This window comes from Caloenas nicobarica, chromosome 37 (assembly GCF_036013445.1).
Source record: "Caloenas nicobarica isolate bCalNic1 chromosome 37, bCalNic1.hap1, whole genome shotgun sequence".
Taxonomy (NCBI): Eukaryota; Metazoa; Chordata; class Aves; order Columbiformes; family Columbidae; genus Caloenas; species Caloenas nicobarica.
In genome coordinates this window covers 421,597-443,802 of record NC_088281.1, presented here as the reverse complement: position 1 = coordinate 443,802, position 22,206 = coordinate 421,597, and the positions used below count along the sequence as shown (strand labels likewise).

The following is a 22,206-nucleotide window of genomic DNA, read 5'->3' as shown; positions in this document are numbered from 1 at the left end:
CGCGGGTGCGGGCAGCGATCAGGCAGCGCGTTGAACCCCTATGTGTCGGTGCCTGGCGGGGTCCTGCCTCCGGAGCCCGTGCGGGGATGTCTGGGAGACCCCGCGCCGACTGCTGCTCAAACATCACGGTGAGTTTCTTACAATGCAGCAATTTCGCTTTAAATCGCTTTAACTCCGCTACCTGCGGCGGCGGCGGGGGGGGCCCTGCCCCCTCCCCGGACACCGGCCCGCCCGCCTCTTCCCCCCCCGTTCCGCCGCGTCCCGGCCCCGCCGCCCCCGGACGAGCCTCTCCCGGTGCGGCGGCTGCGGGTCACGTCTCCGGAATACAATGTCCCTCCCCAAAAAGGAGACGTCGCCCCCCGCACCCCCCCCCAGCACCCCGCTGCACCCACACACACACCCCCCCCAACCCCGGGCCTAAAACAAGGGGGGGGCCGCCCCCCCCCGCCCCGAAGCGCCCTGCCCGTCCCCACCTCCCGTTGCCGCCGCGGGGGGGGCTCGGGGAGCGGCCACCGCTTGGCGCCGCCGGCCCTGGCTTGTGGAGCTGCCCCTTGTCCGTCCGTCCGTCCGCTCCTCCCCGGGAAGCGGCGGGGATGCCCCTGCCGGGGGGGGGGAGCGGGGGGGGAAGCGGAAGGTTTGCGGTGTCACCGTTAAAAACAAACAAACCCTCCGTGGGTACGGGGGTGAGGAGCGAACCCGCGGATCCGGGACCCCCCCTGGTGTCCTGGGATCCCCCCGCGGTGTCCCGGGATCCCCCCCTGCCCGGGTGTCCCAGGCCCAGCTCGTCCCCTCGGCGCCGCTTTCCGGACCCGAACGGGGGGGACGTTCTGCTGGGATCGGCAGCGACGGGGCTTTGGGGACCGACCGGAGCTCCCAACTCTGTCCTCGGTGCATTAAAAATCCATTAGCTGAATAAACTCCAGTGCCTCCGATTCTCTCCTAGTTTTCATTCGCCTGCCGCTCGCAGCTTCGTTTCCAGCTGGATTTCCCGTTCCCGGCGTGTTTTGGCAGCGCCTTTTTTCGCGTGGACAATCCTGGGTTCGGTCTCCGCGGGCTCTGGCGCTTTCTCGGTACCCGAACGTGTTTTTGGGGGGGGTTTGTCCCCCCGTTTGTTTGCGGTGATCCCGTGGATCCCGCCCTCGTCCCCGCGTCGCTCCCTGAATGTGCCGTTTGCCGTCAGAACTTGGTCACTTTTAATCGTTGAGCTGCTGAAAGGATGTTTGACCCAAAAGGAAACCAGGCTGGGGGCGGGTTGGGGTTTTTTGGGGTCAATTTGGGGCCGTTTCCTCGTCCCCCCGTGTCCACGTTGACGCTGTTTACATTTGAACGCCGAAATATTGAACTTTTTCGCTGCCAGTTCTTTGACAAGCAAACCGATTGCGCTGATCCTCAATTTTATTATTCTTATTATTATCGCCGGCGTTGTGCTGTTATTAATATTATCGTTTCTAGACTGGGAGGGCAATGATGATTTAAACCATTTTCCCCCCTTTGCCATCCCGCTGCGTTTGTCGTTTCCCCTCCAGCCCCACAGGCAGTTGAACGATCCCTCCAAACCCCCTCAATTATCTCCTTTTAGCCCCGTTTTGGAGCATTTTGAGCATTTTCACGGAGCGTCCAGAGGGAAGAACTAACGCGGAGCCGCAGGAACGCGCGAGTTTACATTTGAGCGCCGCTTCTGCTTCCATAAGGAGCTGAAACATTCGCAGGCGAAGGTCGGGGCTCCGACCCGCAAAAACCTCCCGATTTATTTATTTTTGCTCCTTCCGGGCGCCGCTTTCTGGGGAAGAGGACGGTGGGAAATTGGTGAAGTTCTAAAAGCGGCGGGTTTGATTTTTCTCGAAGCGCCGGCCGCGATGGGTTCAGCCCCCTCCGTGTGTCATTTCTCCCTTTTTTCCCCTCTCTATTTCTTTCTGAAATTTGCTCCTGGTAACAAGAAAAAAAAAAAAAAAAAACCGAAACACCCCGTTATCGTGCGAATCGCCCCGATTTTGCTGTTTTCCTCCCTCCTGGGGCCACGCGTCTGATTTACCCCCCGAGCGAAAAAAATCCCTTTGCCGACAGAACCGATAAACGGGCGTTTGAGCCCAAAAAAATCCCCAAAGGGTTTTCCCCGAAATCGAGAGCGTTGCCTCCTATTGTGTTCCCGCTCCGCCGGGGAACGCGGGTCTGGAAATGATTTTGAGAGGAAAAAAAGCAACGAAACTCCCCAGTAAACCCCGCGCAGGGGGAGGGGAGGGCGGGCGAGTCCCCGTCGCCACCAGAAATCTCGTTTTTCACCCCGAAACGGTGCCGTTCGCCCACGGCGGGCGAGGAGGAGCGTCCTGGGGTGGATTTAGCGGGTTTTGGAGTCACGGAAACCGCCCAGAACCGCGTTTGGTTTTTTTTTCGCTTCGACGCACCGGCCGGCGGAGCCGAATTTCGGGGTTTCCTCCTCGTTTTGCCACAAAACGGGGGATCCCCCCGCCTTGAGAACAGCGAGAAAACTCTGTAAGCGATTCCAAATATGGGGATTTTGGGGGATTTTGGGGGTTTAATGGTGACGAGGAGCCTCCCGAACCTGCAGCAGGACACGAGCGTCTCCAGAATTTCCCCCAAAACGGCAAAATAGGAACCTCGGGTGTCTCCGGTTTGACGCGTTCGCTCCTGGAATCCGCTCAGAAGCGTCGTAGTCGCCCTTAATTTAATAAAAAATGGGGGTTTTTTTCCTATTTTCAGTGCAAGCGGGCGCTCCGACGCTGGGGAACGTTGGGAACCTCAATTCCTGGTGGTTTAGAAGTGCCGTGATCTCTGAAACAGGTCCGATATTACCCCTAAAACGGGGCTGATATTATTCCCGAGTGCGGATTTGGGGCCGAATTTCCTACAAAACGCTTTTTCCGTCTTTCGCGAAGAGCGGAAAACGACGCCGGGCAAAAAAAAACCCCAATTAGAACCTGTTCATTATGCTCCCGGGTTTTTATTTCTAGAGAATCGGCTGGAATATAAAGCTCATAAAGCAGAAAACTCCCGTTTTTAACCCGGGCACAGAGCAAAATCGCACTTTAGAGACACGGGAGGTTCTTTTCTTCCTTGTTTTTGGGCTGGAAATATGATGCGCTGGGGTTGTTTTTCCCGGATTTTCCCTTTTTTTCCCCCGGATTTTCCAGCAAAACCTCCCTGGGATAACCCGGGAATTACGGACACGATTCGCGGGATGAAAACACTGCCGGAAAACCGTACAGAATCGCCTCGAACTCGCCCCGAGCGCTTCCCGGGACGCGGAGCTTGGGGTTTCCCTTCCCGTTTCTGCCGGAAAAAAGGGGAAAAACGGGCAAAAACGGGGATTCGCGTCGAAGGGCGGAAAAACCAGTGGCGCTTTTAGCGGCCGACGTCACCGCTGACATCATCGCCCGCCGTTGGTGACGTCACGCGCGTTCCGTTGCCGCGGCGACACGACTCCGAGAGCCCCGAGCGAGCGCGTTTCTCGCATCTTTTTAATAAAATAACCCACATTTATTGTCACGCGGCGAATTCAGCCCGCTCAGGGGGGGTTAATTATTTTTAAGTTTCAACCCCCGCCTTTATTTTTTGTTTTTTTAATTTAATAACATAGAACATTATCAATTTACCGCCGTTTGCCCTCGCTCCGCCCGAGCGTATTTGCCGCGGCGGGGGAAAAATTCACCCGAAAACGGGCGAAAAAGTTGGGATCCTGCGTTCCCGTATTCGCTTTGTTAGCGCAAAACCCTCGGCAGAACCGGTGGAAAAATTAAACCCCGCGTTCCGGAGGCAGCGGCAGCTTCGTCACGGTAATTAGCGCCGTTTCCTCGTTTAAACGATTCGTTCGCAGGTCCCGCAATTAATTCCCGGTTACCGGGGTCGGGTTGTTCGGACCCATTGAAAGGGTTCGTTCTGCGGCGAGTTCCCCCAATTTGGTTTCGACGTCCCGCCGAGGTGGTTTTTCTTCCTCTGTTTCTCCTTAATTTGTATTAATTGCGTCTCGTTAGGGAGTTTTTGCGCCTCGAAACCCCCCCCAGCCCCAAACCTGCTGATCGAAAGGCAGATTTTGGGTGGAAAACCCCTCGATTCCACCTCAGGAAGCCCCAAAACGGGCGAAACTTTTGGGGGCGATAAACGCGCAAACGCCGTTTCTTGTCGTTGCAGTTGACATGGATGATGAAGACGGCCGGTGCCTGCTCGACGTGATCTGGTGAGTCGCGACGCTCTGTATCATCACATCACGATATTTCGGGGGGGTCCGCGCCCCTGCGCACGCTCAGGGACGTCCCCAAATGTCACCGCAGCTTCTCCGGAGCCAAAACTCGCCCCAAAACCGCCCAAATTTACACCTCCAAACCGCCCGTTGATGCCAAATTAACCCCCCACTTCTAAATTAAACCCAAGGGGGGGTTCGTCGCGATGGCAAAACCATCGGGAATTGGGGTTTTGCAGAATTAACGGGGGGATTTTACCTCCCCGGGGCGCCCGCGCGTCGACTCCGACCCCGTCGCACGGAGGCGCCCGGGATTAATTAGCGCGATTAATTAGGGGCAAGCCGTGCCGTCCCTGAACGTGTCTCTTTTCTGTGTCGTTTTGCAGCGACCCCCAGGCCCTGAACGACTTTTTACATGGATCCGAAAAGGTGAGCGGCGCCTCCTCCCCCCCTAAAAAACCTCCGCGCTCGTTGTCTTGCCTTCTTCCCGACTTCTCTTTAATACGCAATTCCATTTTTCCCATAAAAAAAGAACAACCCCCCGGTGAGCTCGGTGCTTTCCAGGGGCCGCCCTCAGCGCCGCATTCGGTTTTTTTGCATTTTTCCCCCGTTTTTTTTTTTTCTTTTTTCCTGCTGTATCTGAAGAAAAGTAAATGAACTGTTTTCAATTTCAGATTGACAGTGATGATCTCCTGGACAACACAGGAGATGCAGCCAGTGCCTTTTTTGAAGGTGCTGGGGTACGTATTTTTAATTTCTCTCGGGGAGCATCACCTTAGAAACCTTCCTTTTATTTTTTCCTTTTTGGTTTTAATTTCGCAGCCTCGTTTTTTTTCATCTGTTTCCCAGGTCACACTCGGGGATTCTTCCCCAAGATTTCTAGCGAAAAAACTCGGCGGCACGGCCCAAAAACCTGGAAGCAGATTCTAAAAAACCCCCTTTTTGATTTATACCCTTTCCCCCGAGCATGGCTCACTCTGCATGGATAACATTCACGCATGACTTTTATTTTCTTTTTTCCGTCCCGCCGTTAGAAAAACCTCGATTTTTTTTTTTTGCTTTTTTTCCCGTTTTTTTTCTTTCATCCCCCTTTAATTTTTCACAAACGCTCCGATGCTTTATAACCCGTAACGTCCGTTTGGGAGCCGACGTTTGTTCGCTTCGGCTTCCGTTTTATTTTTCACCTTCCGCGATCGCTGCCGCGGCGCTTTTCCCCTGATTTACCCCCTTTTTCCCTGATTTACCCCATTTTTCCCTTATTTACCCCTTTTCCGCCTGCTTTTGGGGGCGCCCTCACTATGGGGGGCACCTGGACCTGCTGCTTGGAACGGGCTGCAGTTTTCCTGCAGTTTTCCTGCAGTTTCCTGCAGTTTCCTGGGTTTTTCCTGCAGTTTTCCCGCAGTTTTCCCGCAGTTTCCCCGCAGTTTCCCGCAGTTTCCCCGCAGTTTCCTGCGGTTTTCCTGCAGTTTTCCCGCAGTTTCCTGCAGTTTTCCTGCAGTTTCCCGCAGTTTTCCCGCAGTTTTCCGCGGTTTCCCTGCAGTTTCCCACACGTTTCCTGCAGGTTTCCTGCGGTTTCCCGCAGTTTCCCGCAGTTTCCCTGCCATTTCCTGCCGCTTCCTGCAATTTTCCTGCAATTTTCCTGCAGTTTTCCTGCGTTTTCCTGCAGTTTTCCTGCAGTTTCCTGCAGTTTCCTGCAGCTTCTTGCATTCTTGCAGTTGCACGTCCAGGAATTGTAACAATTTAAAGCGTTTTCCCCCATTTTTGAGCTCACAGTTGTTCTTTCCACCCACATTCTTGCAGCTGCACATCCAGAAATTGAACAATTTAAAGCATTTTCCCCTGTTTTTGAGCTCAGCGTTGTTCTTTCCCCCCGTGTTCTTGCAGCTGCACATCCAGAAACTGAACGATTTAAAGCATTTTCCCCCATTTTCGAGCTCACCGCTGTTCTTTCCCCCAACACTCCCACAGTTGCACATCCAGGAATTGGCCAATTTAAAGCATTTTCCCCCGTTTCTGAGCTCACCGCTGTTTTTTCTCCCCGCGCTCCCCCAACTGCGCGTCCAGAAACTGAACGATTTAAACCGTTTTCCCCCGTTTTTGAGCTCAACGTTGTTCTTTCCCCCCACGCTCCCGCAGTTGCATGCCCGGAAATTGAACAATTTAAAGCGTTTTCCCCCGTTTCTGAGCTCACCGTTGTTCTTTCCCCCCGTGTTCTTGCAGCTGCACATCAGGAAACTGAACGATTTAAACCATTTTCCCCCGTTTTTGAGCTCAGCGTTGTTCTTTTCCCCCACACTCCCGCAGTTGCATGCCCAGAAATTGAACAATTTAAAGCGTTTTGTCCCGTTTCTGAGCTCAACGTTGTTCTTTCCCCCCATGCTCCCACAGTTGCACATCCAGAAATTGAACAATTTAAAGCTCCTTGTCCCATTTCTGAGCTCACCGTTGTTCTTTCCCGCCACACTCCTGCAGTTGCGCGCCCAGAAATTGAACAATTTAAAGCGTTTTCCCCCGTTTCTGAGCTCAACTTTGTTTCTTCCGCCCGCGCTCCCGCAGCTGCACGTCCAGGAACCCTCCGGCAACCACCTGAGCAGCGAGCAGAGCCAGCCCAGCGCCAGCGTGGACCTGGATTTCCTGGAGGATGACATCCTGGGGTCCCCCGGCGGCGCGGGCGGCGCCGAGCAGCCCTGCGACATCCTGCAGCAGAGCCTGCAAGAGGCCAACATCACGGAGCAGACGCTGGAGGCCGAGGCCGAGCTGGACCTGGGCTCGTTCCAGCTGCCCGCGCTGCAGCCCGTGGTGCCGGCTCCTGCCGACGGCGCCGCCCAGATCTTCCCCGGCGGCGCCGCCGACCTGCTGGGCCTGCAGCCGCCGGCCGTGCTGACGCACCAGGCACTGGTGCAGCCCTCGGTGGGCGCCGACGTGGTGAACAAAGCCATCAGCGTGCAGCCCTTCCTGCAGCAGGTGGGGCTGGGCAACGTCACCATCCAGCCCATCTCCAACCTGCCCGGCTTGCCCAACGGCAGCCCCGGCGGCGCGCTCGGCATCGGCCCCATCCAGGTGGTGGGCCAGCAGGTCATGGCCATCAACCCGCCGGCGCAGCAGCTCATCGCCAAGCCGGTGCAGCCCTCGCCGGTGGCCGCGGTGCCCGTGGGCGGCTACATCGCGCAGCCCGAGCAGCAGCAGGTGACGCTGGCGGCGGCGTCGGCCGGTGTCTCGCCGCAGGGCGCCGGGCTGGTCATCCAGAAGAACCTGCCGGCCGTGGCCACCACCACGCTGAACGGGAGCTCGGTGTTCGGGGCGCAGGGCTCGCAGCCGCTCACCGTCACCTCCAACCTGGGCAGCCCGCTGGTGCAGGCGCAGAACGTCATCATCCACCGCACGCCCACCCCCATCCAGCCCAAACCCGCCGGCGTGCTGCAGCAGAAGCTCTACCAGATCACGCCCAAGCCCTTCGCCCCCAACAACGCCACGCTCACCATCCAGAACGACCCCGCGCTGCAGCCGCAGAAGGCCCAGCAGCAGAACTTGACCTTCATGGCCGGCAAAGCCGGGCAGAACGTGGTGCTGTCGGGCTTCCCCCAAGGGCTCCCGGCCAACGTCTTCAAGCAGCCGCCGCCGCAGCAGCAGGCGCTCAGCAAGCCCATGAGCGTCCACCTGCTCAACCAGGGCAGCAGCATCGTCATCCCGGCGCAGCACGTCCCGCAGGCCGTGCTGCAGGGCCAGAACCAGTTCCTGCTGCCGGGGCAGCTGGCGGGCGCCTCGGCCGTGCCGTTGACGCAGCAGCTCTCGGCTCTGCCGGCCAACATGGGCGGGCAGATCCTGGCCACGTCGCACGCCGGCGGCCAGGCCCACATCATCGCCAGCCAGGGCCCCGGCGGGCAGCTCATCGCCAACCAGGCGCTGCCGGCGCAGATCCTCACCAACCAGAACCTGGCGGGGCCGCTCAACCTGGGCCCGGTGCTCACCTCGCCCAACGCCCCCGGCACGGCGCACATCCTCTCGGCGCCCATCCAGGTGGGCCAGCCCGCGCTGTTCCAGATGCCGGTGTCGCTGGCGGGCGGGCTGAGCACGCAGAGCCAACCGGTGGCCACCTCGCTGGGCCAAACGGTGATCCAGGGGGTGACGCTGCCCAGCCAGGTCGCCATGCTCAACGCCGAGGGGCTGGCGCCGGCCGTCAGCATCCAAGCGCCCGCCGCCAGCAGCCAGAGCCCCGGGCTGGCGCAACCGCAGCCCCCGGCGCCCGCCAACCTGCTCCCCGGCGCCGAGCAGCCCATCCTGGCCGTCCAAGCCGCGGCGCAGCCGCCCGCGCCGCTGCAGCTCAACGTCCCGCCACCCGCGCCGGGGACGCCGCAGCCCAGCCCCGGCTTGGCCTCCAGCCCCGAGAAAATCATCGCCGGCGCCGTCATCAACCAGGACTCCATGCAGATGTTCCTGCAGCAGGTAAGTGCGGCCCCCTCGCCGCGGCCGGCCGCGTTTTGGGGACGGAAACGCTTCCTCCCGCGCCGCTTCGGCTCCGATCGGGTGATCCCCGGAGATCCGCTCGGCGTTTCCTCCCTCCTGCGGGGTTTAAATCGCGGGTTACCGGGACTCGGGGCCGCTCCGCGCGTCACCGCGTGTCATCGCGTGTTACCACGTGTCACCGCCCCGGCTTGGGGACGAGGAGCCGGTCGCCAAAACCGCCGCTGTGTGCAGGGGGATCGGTTCGGACCCGGTGGCCGCCTCGTCGTCCCGCTGCTCCCGCTCGCGTTTTCCGCCTTCGTTAGACATTTACCAATAACGAGGCGGCTCTAGAAGCGGCCGGCTGGGCAAAAACAGGCAAAAACGGGCGGCATCTGGTTGGCGAGCACCGGATTTGAACCGTTTCGGGGGGTTCTTGACCCTTCGAGTCGTATTTCTAGCGGCGGGTGCTGGGCCGGAACGTCCCAAAAGCCCCGAATTACCGGAAGAAGCAGCAGGAATGGGGTGAAATCCGGGGATTTCCCCGTCCTGCCTGTGGGGGGTTCAGTCCTCGCAACCCCCTCTGTCCATCCGTCCCTCTGTCCGTCTGTCCCCGCTCGCTTGCCCGCAGCTCCTCACTAACCGCGGTGCTTTTGCTTCTCCCCTCCCCGCTTCACTTTCCGGCCCCGCTGCTTTTTTTCCCCCAAAATCCCCCCGTTTTCCCCGCGATCCGGAGCCGCCGCCGTCGCTCCGGAGCGATTTTGGGGGCGCCCAATCGCCTCCCCCCCCCAGCAACACCAGGGCCTCGTTAACCTCATTAACCCTGGCCGGCAATTAGCCTCTCTGGGGCGCCCCGACCCCCTTTTCGGGGGGGGAGTTACGGTGGGGGAGGGGGGGGGAGCCGCTCCCAGGGCTGCTTTTGGGGAAGAAAAGCAGCAAACTGGGCTTTTCCCTCGCCCTCCCCCCCAAAAACGCTTCGAAAAGCGACACCGGGGGGGTGGGGGTTTTTTTTTTGGGGGGGGGGGGCGAACCCCCCCATGTTTTTGGAGCCCCCTCGCTAACCTCTGCTCTCTCCTCTCTGTTGCAGTGTCCCGCGGGGCAGCAGAAGCTGGGGGACAACCCGCAGCTCCCGGCCGCCCCCCTGCCCCAAATCCCGTCGCCGCGCCCCCCCTCGCAGCCCCAACCCCTCTCCCGCCCCCCCTCGCAACCGCAGACCCTCTCCCGCCCCCCCTCAGAACCGCTGGCCCGCTCCTGCACCCCCCAAGCCCCCCCCGGCCTCTACGTCCTCCAGGGCCAAGTGGCCTCGTCCCCGCTCGGGGGGGGCGCCCAGCACCCCCTGCGCCCCCCGTCCCAACCCCAACCCTTCCAACCCCCCCCGGCGCAAGCTGAACCCCCCCCGGACCCCCCGCACGCCCCGACCCCCCATTTCCAACTGCAGTTCCCCCCCCAGACCCAGCTCAAAGCCCAAACCCCCACCCACGGGCTCCACCACCCTGGGGACCCCCCCCGGACTTTCGGCACCCAATTCCAGCCCCCCCCGGGCGGCCCCGGGGCCCCCGCGCCGCAGAAGCCGGTCCTGGAAAGGTTCCAGCAGGTAAATCCGGCCCCCCCAGGGCCAAACCGGCCGGAAAAGCAGCGATTCGGGGCAAAAACGGGGAGCAAACCCCGGCAGGGGCTGAACCGGAGCGGGGTTTTGGGGTGCTGAGCTGGACCGAACGCCACTTACCCCATTTTTTGGGTGCTGAGATGAGCTGAGTTCCACTTTACCCCGTTTTGGGGGTTTTTGGGGTGCTGAGACGAGCCGAGTTCCACTTTACCCCATTTTGGGGGTTTTTGGGGTGCTGAGATGAGCCGAGCGCCGCGTCCCCCTTGTTTTTTGGGGTGCTGAGGGGGGTCGTGCCGGGGGTTCCGTCTGGCGCCGCAGCAGGAGGGCAAACCTGGACCTTAATGTATAGAACCGGGGCAGAGACGGGACCTTGACGTATAGAACTGGGGGAGAGACTGGGCCTTAACGTATAGAACTGGGGAGAGACTGCACCTTAACATATAGAACTGGGGGATAGACTGGGCCTTAATGTATAGAACCGGGGGAGGGGCTGGACCTTAATGTATAGAACTGGGAGAGACTGCGCCTTAACATATAGAACTGGGGGAGAGACTGGACCTTAACGTATAGAACCCGGGGAGACTGCACTTTAATATATAGAACTGGGGGAGAGACTGGACCTTAATGTATAGAACTGGAGGAGAGACTGTGCCTTAATGTATACAACCGGGGGAGAGACTCAACTTTAATGTATAGAACCCGGGGAAAGACTCGATCTTAACGTATAGAACCTGGGGAGAGACTGGACCTTAACAGATAGAACTGTGGGAGAGACTGGACCTTAATGTATACAACCAGGGGAGACTGCACCTTAATGTATAGAACCCATGGAGAGACTGGACCTTAATATATAGAACTGGGGGAGAGACTGGGCCTTAACATATAGAACTGGGGGAGAGACTGGACTTTAATGTATAGAACCCAGGGAGAGACTGGGCCTTAATATATAGAACCGGGGGAGACTGCACCTTAATGTATAGAACTGGAGGAGAGACTGGACCTTAATGTATAGAACCATGGGAGAGTCTTGACCTTGACGTATAGAACCATGGGAGAGACCGGACCTTAATGTATAGAACCTTGGGAGAGACCGGACCTTACCGTATAGCGCTGGGGGCAGAGGCGGCTCCTGCGCTTTCCGGCCCGGTTTGAAATAAGTCGAGGAAAAGGCGTTTGCGACGACACAAATCAAAGCGCGTCCCGGCCCATCACTCTGGGGGTGCGGCTGTTTGGGGGGGTCCGTGGGGTGCAGCCGGCGACTCTGGGGGTGCGGCTGTTTGGGGGGGTCCATGGGATGCAGCCGGTGACTTCGGGGGGTCCATGGGATGCAGCTCGTGATTTTGGGGGTCCAGCTGTTTTGGGGGGGGTCCATGGGATGCAGCCAGTGACTTTGGGGGGTCCATGGGATGCAGCTGGTGATTTTGGGGGGTCCATGGGATGCAGCTGGTGACTCTGGGGGTCCAGCTGTTTTGGGGGGTGGTCCATGGGATGCAGCCAGTGACTTTGGGGGGTCCATGGGATGCAGCGGGTCACTTTTGGGGGGTCCATGGGATGCAGCTGGTGATTTTGGGGGGTCCATGGGATGCAGCGGGTGACTCTGGGGGTCCAGCTGTTTTGGGGGGGTCCATGGGATGCAGCTGGTGACTTTGGGGGGTCCATGGGATGCAGCGGGTGACTCTGGGGGTCCAGCTGTTTTTGAGGGGGGGTCCATGGGATGCAGCCGGTGACTTTGGGGGGTCCATGGGATGCAGCGGGTGACTCTGGGGGTCCAGCTGTTTTGGGGGGTGGTCCATGGGATGCAGCCAGTGACTTTGGAGGGTCCATGGGATGCAGCCGGTCACTTTTGGGGGGTCCATGGGATGCAGCTGGTGACTTTGGGGGGTCCATGGCATGCAGCAGGTGACTCTGGGGGTCCAGCTGTTTTGGGGGGGGGTCCATGGGATGCAGCCGGTCACTTTTGGGGGGTCTATGGGATGCAGCTGGTGACTCTGGGGGTCCAGCTGTTTTGGGGGGTGGTCCATGGGATGCAGCCAGTGACTTTGGGGGGTCCATGGGATGCAGCGGGTCACTTTTGGGGGGTCCATGGGATGCAGCTGGTGACTTTGGGGGGTCTATGGCATGCAGCTGGTGACTCTGGGGGTCCAGCTGTTTTGGGGGGGGGTCCATGGGATGCAGCCAGTGACTTTGGGGGGTCCATGGGATGCAGCCGGTCACTTTTGGGGGGTCTATGGGATGCAGCTGGTGATTTTGGGGGGTCCATGGGATGCAGCCGGTCACTTTTGGGGGGTCCATGGGATGCAGCTGGTGATTTTGGGGGGTCCATGGGATGCAGCTGGTGACTCTGGGGGTCCAGCTGTTTTGGGGGGGGGTCCATGGGATGCAGCCAGTGACTTTGGGGGGTCCATGGGATGCAGCGGGTGACTCTGGGGGTCCAGCTGTTTTGCGGGGGGGTCCATGGGATGCAGCCAGTGACTTTGGGGGGTCCATGGGATGCAGCCGGTCACTTTTGGGGGGTCTATGGGATGCAGCTGGTGATTTTGGGGGGTCCATGGGATGCAGCCGGTCACTTTTGGGGGGTCCATAGGATGCAGCTGGTGATTTTGGGGGGTCCATGGGATGCAGCTGGTGACTCTGGGGGTCCAGCTGTTTTGGGGGGTGGTCCATGGGATGCAGCCAGTGACTTTGGGGGGTCCATGGGATGCAGCGGGTCACTTTTGGGGGGTCCATGGGATGCAGCTGGTGATTTTGGGGGGTCCATGGGATGCAGCGGGTGACTCTGGGGGTCCAGCTGTTTTGGGGGGGTCCATGGGATGCAGCTGGTGACTTTGGGGGGTCCATGGGATGCAGCGGGTGACTCTGGGGGTCCAGCTGTTTTTGAGGGGGGGTCCATGGGATGCAGCCGGTGACTTTGGGGGGTCCATGGGATGCAGCGGGTGACTCTGGGGGTCCAGCTGTTTTTGGGGGGGGGTCCATGGGATGCAGCCGGTGACTTTGGGGGGTCCATGGGATGCAGCGGGTGACTCTGGGGGTCCAGCTGTTTTGGGGGGTGGTCCATGGGATGCAGCCAGTGACTTTGGGGGGTCCATGGGATGCAGCGGGTCACTTTTGGGGGGTCCATGGGATGCAGCTGGTGACTTTGGGGGGTCTATGGCATGCAGCTGGTGACTCTGGGGGTCCAGCTGTTTTGGGGGGGGGTCCATGGGATGCAGCCAGTGACTTTGGGGGGTCCATGGGATGCAGCCGGTCACTTTTGGGGGGTCTATGGGATGCAGCTGGTGATTTTGGGGGGTCCATGGGATGCAGCCGGTCACTTTTGGGGGGTCCATGGGATGCAGCTGGTGATTTTGGGGGGTCCATGGGATGCAGCTGGTGACTCTGGGGGTCCAGCTGTTTTGGGGGGGGGTCCATGGGATGCAGCCAGTGACTTTGGGGGGTCCATGGGATGCAGCGGGTGACTCTGGGGGTCCAGCTGTTTTGGGGGGGGGTCCATGGGCTGCAGCGGGTGACTCTGGGGGTCCAGCTGTTTTGGGGGGGGGGGTCCATGGGATGCAGCCAGTGACTTTGGGGGGGTCCTTGGGACGCAGCCGTTCCTGGGGGATGCTCAGGGACCTCACTGATGGAGCCGGGGTGGGGGGGTCAGGACCTTCACCCGCAAACCCCACATTTCTAACCTTAAAACGTCTTTGCGGTTGGTCCCGCGCGTCCCCCCCCGAGCCGGGGCGAACAGCGGGGGGGGTTCACGCCCGGTTTCCGCTCACGGGTCGGTGGTTTTTGTCGTTGCGCAGGTGCCCCAGGGGATCATCCTGCAGCCCAAGCAGCAGCCGCCCAGCAGCCAGGCCCCCCCGGCGCTCGCCCCCCCGGCGCTCGCCCCATTCGCCAGCCCTTCATCCTCATCCTCGGCCTCATCCTCCTCATCCTCCTCCTCGGCCTCCGGGCTGGGGGGCGCGCAGGGACAGGCCCAGCCGGGCACGGGGGCGGCCGCGGCCCCCGCCGCAGGTACGGCAAGCGGGGAAAACGGGGGAAAATGGGGGAAAATGGGGGAAAACAGGGGGAGGATGTCCCGAAATGGGGGTGTCCCGAAACGGGGGTGTCCCAAATGGGAGGGTTCCAAAACAGGGGTGTCCCAAAATGTGTGTCCCGAAACAGGGGTGTCCAAAACAGGGGTGTCCCGAAACGGGGGTGTCCAGAAAATGCGTGTCCCAAAACGGGGGTGTCCAAAACAGGGGTGTCCCAAAATGTGTGTCCCGAAACGGGGGTGTCCAGAAAAGGGATGTCCCAAAATGTGTGTCCCGAAACAGAGGTGTCCAAAACGGCGGTGTCCCGAAACGGGGGTGTCCAAAACAGGGGTGTCCTGAAACAGGGCTGTCCTGAAACATGTGTCCCGAAACGGGGGTGTCCAGAAAAGGGGTGTCCCAAAATGTGTGTCCCAAAACGGGGGTGTCCAGAAAAGGGGTGTCCCAAAATGTGTGTCCCAAAACAGGGGTGTCCGAAACAGGGGTGTCCCAAAACGGGAAAAAACGGGGGGAGGACGTCCCGAAACGGGGGTGTCCAAAACAGGGGTGTCCTAAGATGTGTGTTCCAGAACAGGAGTGTCCCAAAATGTGTGTCCCGAAACGGGGGTGTCCAAAACAGGGGGTGTCCCAAAACGCGAGTGTCCCAAAACGCGGGTGTCCCAAAACAGGGGTGTCCCAAAATGTGTGTCCCAAATGGGGGTGTCCAGAACAGGGGTGTCCTGAAATGGGGGTGTCCCAAAACCCCAGTACCCAGGTGAGTTTTGGGGCAGCTCGGCGACCCTTCGCCCCCCAAAAAAAGGGCGTTTTGGTGAAACCCGTGAGCGCAGGGCACCCAAATCGGCCCGATAACCCTCGTGTTTTCAAAACCGAGCTCGGCCTTCGGAGACCAAACACGCGGGGCGTCGATATTTATCGTCTGTGTTGAGTTGAAACGCAAACTCCCCCCGTTTTACCTTTGCCAGGGATCCCCGCCCCGGTTCCTGCGGAAAACAAACCCTTTTCCGGCGTTTCCGCCCCCATTTCTGCGGCAAAAGCGGCCGCGGCGCCGGGGAAGCCGGGGACGCCGCTCGCCCTCCAGCAAACGGTGCAGGTAAGACGCAGTTTTTATGGTTTTCCGCTTTATTCCCGAATTTTCCGCCTCGAGAGGTATCAGCGCTTTGATCAAAATTCATTCCCAGTTGGGTTTTTTCCACTTCGAAGCGCTGGGGGCTCCGAGGGTGACGCTGAATTAACCGCTCTCGGTGATACTAATGAAACTTTTGGGGTCGTGCTCCAAATCGCGCCGATCGGCTCCTTGCTGATGGTTTAATGAGTCTGAAATTGGGGTAATTTTGGGCAAAAAGCCGCCAGCGTTTTGGTGCCGGGGGGTTATTTGGCGGAATGGCTTCGGGATAGGGGATAAAGGTGGTTTTTTGGTGTTTTTCTCCCCGTTTTTGCGCAGCCCAAGCCCGGGGTGATCAGCTCGGTCCTGGCCAAGGGCCCCGTGCAGATTCAGGTGGTGGGGAAGGGGCTGGCGCAGCTCGTGCCCCCGGTGCCGGTGAGTCCAGCCCCAAATCCGGGGGAAATCCACCCAAAAATCCACGCTGGAGGGGGGGACTCGAGCCCCCAAATCCGGGGGAAATCCACCCAAAAAAGGAGCCGCGCTGGGGGGGGGGCTCGAGCCCCCGAGCTGGGGTTTATTCGGGGGGTGTTTCACCTGCCGGACCCCGAATGGACCCGATGGAAAGGTGGGGATTGGGGGCATTGGATGCGGCAAGTGGTGGATTTATGGGCTGGTGAGGATGCTCTGAACACACTCAGTTCCCCCAAAAGAGGATGGATTTCCCCAAAAACAAGATTAATTCCCCCCAAAGAGGATGACTTCCCCCCAAAAACAAGATTAATTTCCCCCAAAGAGGATGAATTCCCCCCAAAAACAAGATTAATTCCCTCCAAAGAGGATGAATTCCCCCCCAAAACAAGATTAATTCCCTCCAAAGAGGATGAATTCCCCCCCAAAACAAGATTAATTCCCTCCAAAGAGGATGAATTCCCCCCCAAAACAAGATTAATTCCCTCCAAAGAGAATGAATTCCCCCCAAAACAAGATTAATTTCCCCCAAAGAGGATGAATTACCCCAAAAAGAGGATGGATTCCCCCCAAAGAGGATGGATTGCCACAAAAAGAGGATGAATTCCCCCAAAAAAAGGATGAATTCCCCCCAAAGAGGTTGAATTCCCCCAAAACCAAGATTAATTCCCCCCAAAAGTGGATGAATTCCCCCCAAAACAAGATTAATTCCCCCCCAAAGAGGATTAATTCCCCTCCAAAGAGGATAAATTCCCCCCAAGAGAGGCTGAATTCCCCCCAAAAAACGATGAATTCCCCCCGAAAAAGGACAAATTCCCCCCCAAAAAAGGATGAATTCCCCCCAAAGAAGGATGAATTCCCCCCAAAGAAGATGAATCCCCCCAAAAAGAGCCTGAATTCTCTACTTTTCTCGTCTTCTCCCCCCAGTTCGACAGCAAACCGAAGAAAACGCCGCCGCTCCAGCCCAGCAAAGAAGCCTGGTGAGCGCCGGGGGGGCGCAAAACCCCCCCAAAACCCCATTAAACCCCAATTAATCCAAACCCACCCCCCCGCACGTCCTTTCCCCCCACAAACCGGGGGGTTCGGCGCGTCCGGTGACCTTTTTTTGGGGCGTTTTTTGGCAGTTTCCTGGAGCAGCTGCACAAGCACCAGGGCTCGGTGCTGCACCCCGACTACAAGACGTCGTTCCGCTCGCTGGAGGATGCGCTGCAGCGGCTCCTTCCCTACCACGTCTACCAGGGCGTGCTGCCCTCGCCGCACGACTACCGCAAAGGTGAGCGCCAAAACACGCCCCGAAAACGGCCTTTTCGGCCCCAAAAATCGAAGGGGAGGCTGGAGGGGAAAGGGCCGCTGCCGGAGCGGCGCCGTGGGAGTTTCCCGAACGGGGGTCGCGCGAGAAAGCGAGCGAGAAAGCGCTCGAGAAAGTGTCGAAGCGAGTTCGTCGCCATCGAAACGCCCCGAAGCCCCTTTTCTCAGGGGTTCCCCTTGGTTTCCCTCTTCCCCTCATTTTCCTCTTCCCCCTGCTTTCCCTCTTCCCCCTAGTTTTCCTCTTCCCCCTAGTTTTCCTCTTCCCCTCTGTTCCTCTTCCCCTCTGTTCCTCTTCCCCCTCTGTTCCTCTTCCCCCTCATTTTTCCTCCTCCCCCGTTTTCCTCTTCCCCCGTTTTCCTCTTCCCCCGTTTTCCTCTTCCCCCGTTTTCCCTCTTCCCCGTTTTCCTCTTCCCCTGCTTTCCCTCTTCCCCCTGGTTTTCCTCTTCCCCCTCTGTTCCTCTTCCCCTCTGTTCCTCTTCCCCCTCTGTTCCTCTTCCCCCTCGTTTTTCCTCCTCCCCCGTTTTCCTCCTCCCCCGTTTTCCTCTTCCCCCGTTTTCCTCTTCCCCCGTTTTCCTCTTCCCCCGTTTTCCCTCTTCCCCGTTTTCCTCTTCCCCTGCTTTCCCTCTTCCCCCTGGTTTTCCTCTTCCCCCTCTGTTACTCTTCCCCTCTGTTCCTCTTCCCCCTCTGTTCGTCTTCCCCCTCGTTTTTCCTCTTCCCTCGTTTTCCTCCTCCCCTGTTTTCCTCTTCCCCCTCGTTTTCCCTCTTCCCCTGTTTTCCCTCTTCCCCCTGGTTTTCCTCTTCCCCCTCTGTTCCTATTCCCCTGCTTTTCCTCTTCCCCCTCGTTTTTCCTCTTCCCCCTCGTTTTTCCTCTTCCCCCTCGTTTTTCCTCTTCCCCCGTTTTCCTCCTCCCCTGTTTTCCTCTTCCCCCTCGTTTTCCCTCTTCCCCAGTTTCCCTCTTCCCCCGTTTTCCTCCTCCCCTGCTTTCCCTCTTCCCCCTGGGGTCTGACCCCCCGAAAGCACCTGGCGAAGGAGCCGCCGACGTGATTTTTGGGGGGATTTTGGCTGTTTCCGCAGTGGACGAGGAGTTCGAGGTGGTGTCGGCGCAGCTGCTGCGGCGCACGCAGGCCATGCTCAACAAGTACCGCCTGCTGCTGCTCGAGGAGTCGCGGGTGAGTCGCCTTTTGGGGCCAAAACCAGCGGCTTTGGCCAACGCCGCCGGAAACGGAGCTTCCCGTACCCCGCTTTGGGGGGAAACGGGGAGTTTGGCCTCGTTCCGAGGGGAGAAAGCGGGGGAATCGGTGGAGGTGGTGAAGTCTAACCACAGACGCTCTTCCTCCTCTTTTTCCTCTTCCTCCTCTTTTTCCTCTTCCTCCTCCTTTTTCCTTTTCCTTGTTTTTCCTCTTCCTCCTCTTTTTCCTCTTCCTCCTCCTTCTCCCTCTTCCTCCTCATTTTTCCTTTTCCTCCTCTTTTTCCTCTTCCTCCTCTTTTTCCTCTTCCTCCCCATTTTTCCTCTTCCTCCTCTTTTTCCTCTTCCTCCTCTTTTTCCTCTTCCTCCTCCTTTTTCCTTTTCCTTGTTTTTCCTCTTCCTCCTCTTTTTCCTCTTCCTCCTCATTTTTCCTCTTCCTCCTCTTTTTCCTCTTCCTCCTCTTTCTCCCTCTTCCTCCCCATTTTTCCTTTTCCTTCTCCTTCTGCCTCTTCCTCGTTTTTCCTTTTCCTCCTCTTTTTCCTCTCCCTCCTCCTTCTCCCTCTTCCTCCTCATTTTTTCTTTTCCTCCTCCTTGTTTTTCCTCTCCCTCCTCGTTGTTCCTCTTCCCCCTCGTTTTCCTCTTCCCCCTGGTTTCCTCTTCCCCCTGTTCCTCTTCCCCCGGTTTTCCTCTTCCCCTGTTTTCCTCCTCCCGTTTTCCTCCCCCCTTGGTTTTCCTTCTCCCGTTCTCCTCCTGTTCTCCTCCTCCGGTTCTTGCCCCGCTGGTTTCCTCCTCCTGTTTTCCTCCGGTTTTCCTCCGGTTTTCCTCTTTCCTCCCGTTTTCCTGCTCCGGTTCTCGCCCCTTGGTCTCGTCCTGGCGTTCCCGCCCGGTCCCGCAGCGGGTGAGTCCGTCGGCCGAGATGGTGATGATCGACCGCATGTTCATCCAGGAGGAGAAGACGATGCTGGCGCTGGACAAGCAGCTGGCCAAGGAGAAGCCAGGTGGGCCGGGGCCGCGGCCCTTTGCGTGGCCTTCGTGTGGCTTATATGGGTTATATGGGTCATATGGGGTCATATGGGTTATATGGGTCATATGGGTTTATATGGGTCATATGGGTTATATGGGTTATATGTGTCATATGGGGTTATATGGGTCATATGGGGTTTTATGGGTCATATGGGTCATATGGGGTTATATGGGTCATATGGGGTGATATGGGTCATATGGGGTTATATGGTTTATATGGGTCATATGGTTTTATATGGGTTTATATGGGTCATATGGGTTATATGGGTCATATGGGGGGTTATATGGGGTGATATGGGGGGTTATATGGGGTGATATGGGGGGTTATATGGGGTTATATGGGTCCTTTGGGGTTATATGGGTCATAGGGGTTATATGGGTTTATATGGTTTATATGGGTTGTATGGAGTTATATGGGATATATGGAGTTATATGGGATATATGGGTTTATATGGGGTTATATGGGTTATATGGTTTATATGGGGTTATATGGATTTATTTGGGTTTATATGGGTTATGTGGAGTTATATGGGATATATGGAGTTATATGGGTTTATATGGGTTATATTGGTTATATGGGATATACGGGGTAATATGGGTTATATGGGGTTATATGGGTTTGTATGGGTTATATGGTTTGTATGGGTTGTATGGTTTATATGGGGTTATATGGTTTATATGGGGTTATATGGATCATATGGGTTTATATGGGTTATATGGTTTGTATGGGTTATATGGTTTATATGGGTTTATTTGGCTTTATATCAGGTTATATTGGCGTTTCGATGGGCTTTTCTGTGGGGTTTTATGTGGTTTCCACCGCCCAAAGTCGCCTTTAGCTCCAATTCCGCACCGAGCTGGCGCTCCCGCCGCCCCGCGCGGTCCCTCGTTAACGCTTTGCCCCCAATTAACGCCCCGGCCGAGCTAATTAGGGCTGGGGGGGGCGAACTTTGTAAGATAATCGAAGGGAAAAAGGGGCAGCGGGGGGGAATTGTCAGAACACATAGACGCGCGCTAATCATTGGGTTGACTGATTAGATGTCACGGTTAACGAGGCGGGGGGGGCTGCTTTTTGCGCTTGCAGACGAGTACGTCTCCTCCTCCTCCCGCGCTCAGACGCTGCCCCCGGCCCCGGAGCCCCCCAAGGTCCCGCCGGTGCCGCCGACCCCCCCGCTGCACCCCACCAAACTGGTGATCAAGCACGGCGGGGGGGGCTCCCCGTCCGTCAGCTGGGCCGCGGCGCCGGGGGGGCCGGACGGGGACGAGGACGCGCTGCCCTCGCGCAGCAAACCCCCCATCAAGACGTACGAGGCGCGCAGCCGCATCGGGCTCAAGCTCAAGATCAAGCAGGAGGCCGGGCTGAGCAAAGTGGTTCACAACACGGCGCTGGACCCCGTGCACCAGCCCCCCCGCGCCCCCCCGGACCCCCCCGGCTCCGCCGCGCAGATGAACGGCACCCTGGACCACCCCCCCGAGAAGAAACCCCCCGGCGGCGCCGCCGCCGCCGCCTCCTGTCGCCTCCCCCTGCGCAAAACCTACCGCGAGAACGTCGACGCCTTCGCCCCCCACCACAAACCCGCCCCGAAACCCGCCCGGCCCCCCCGCGCCGACGAGGGGCCGCGCGGCGCCGCCCCCCCCGCCGCCCCGCCGGCCAAAACCCCGCCGCGGCTCGCCCCGGACGCCGAGTTTTACCGCGGGCCCGTCAAACCCGAGCCCCCCGACCCCAACCTGAGCGCCGAGCTGGGCTGGGACGCCCCCCCCTTGGTGCCCCCCCCGGCCAAGCGGCGGAAATCCGAGTCCCTGGAGGTGGACAACGCCAGTTTCTCCAGCGACAGCCCCCCCGACGCCGCGCTCAGCGAGCACCTGCAGAGCGCCATCGACAGCATCCTCAACCTGCAGCACCCCCGCGGGCCTTCCTCCCGCTCCTCCTCCTCCTCCTCGCCCTTCGGAGCCTCCCCGGACGCGCTGCCCCCCCCCAGCCACAACGGCGGGCTGGGCGCCAGGACGTTGCACAGATAACCCGCGCGGGGGGAAAAACGGGGCGGAAAAACGCCGGAAACGGGGCGGGAGACGCCGAGGAACCGCGGCGGGAAGCGCGGAAAAGGACGGGGGCGGAAAACGCGGAAAAACGCCGGAAACGGGGCGGGAGACGCCGAGGAACCGCGGCGGGGAACACGGAAAAACGGGGCGGAAAACGCCGAGAAACCGCGGCGGGAAACGCAAAAACAGGGGTGGAAAACGCAGAAAAACGCCGGAAACGGGGTGGGAAGCCACGGCGGGAAACGCAAAAAGACGGGGGCGGAAAACGCGGAAAAATGGGGCGGAAAACGCCGGAAAGGGGGCAGGAAACCGCGGCGGAAAACGCAAAAAGACGGGGGCGGAAAACGCGGAAAAACGGGGGCGGAAAAACGGGGCGGGCGGCGTCGAGAAACCGCGGCGGAAAACGCAAAAAAACGGGGGCGGAAAACGCGGGAAAATGCGGCAAAACGGGGCGGAAAACGCCAAAAACGGGACCCGGAGGAGCAGGAGGAAGGTGCCGCCCCCACCCCGTGGGGGAAACACCCACCCGGGGCCGTTTTACCCCAAAAAAAGGTGTTTCTAGAGAAAAAAAAACCAACCGCGGGGTTTGGGGGTTTTCACCGTCGCTGGGGGGACCCTTGACGTATCGTCAACTGTGTAATTTAGATTCTGTAATGGGATTTTTTAATTTTATTTTATTTTTTTTTGCTAATAATTAATTATCCGACCGCTCTGGGGGGGTTTTTTCCCCTTTCCCGCCCGTCTGTTCCTCCGCCAAAGAGGAAGTTTTGGGGTTTTTTTAAGTTATTTCAGATCCTGGTCAGGAAAGGGGCAAAAAAAAGCCAA

At 58.7% G+C, this 22,206-nt stretch overlaps 1 protein-coding gene across 4 annotated transcripts; it reads left to right on the top strand.

The window, feature by feature from the left end:
• Positions 1–83: 83 nt before the first annotated feature.
• On the top strand, positions 84–21,449 carry BICRA (BRD4 interacting chromatin remodeling complex associated protein). Of its 4 annotated transcripts, XM_065655157.1 has the most exons (14): positions 84–128; positions 4,147–4,192; positions 4,582–4,624; positions 4,870–4,935; positions 6,752–8,638; positions 9,723–10,229; positions 14,027–14,237; positions 15,217–15,344; positions 15,696–15,791; positions 16,752–16,804; positions 16,949–17,097; positions 18,207–18,301; positions 19,214–19,316; positions 20,426–21,449. In XM_065655157.1, the coding sequence occupies exons 2-14, from the start codon at positions 4,152–4,154 to the stop codon at positions 21,358–21,360; spliced, it is 4,314 nt and encodes a 1,437-aa protein (XP_065511229.1). In that variant the 5' UTR covers positions 84–128; positions 4,147–4,151; the 3' UTR covers positions 21,361–21,449. The 4 variants fall into 4 exon arrangements, with proteins under 4 accessions (XP_065511229.1, XP_065511230.1, XP_065511232.1 ...); XM_065655158.1 differs by lacking the exon at positions 4,870–4,935; XM_065655160.1 differs by lacking the exon at positions 9,723–10,229.
• Positions 21,450–22,206: the final 757 nt, after the last annotated feature.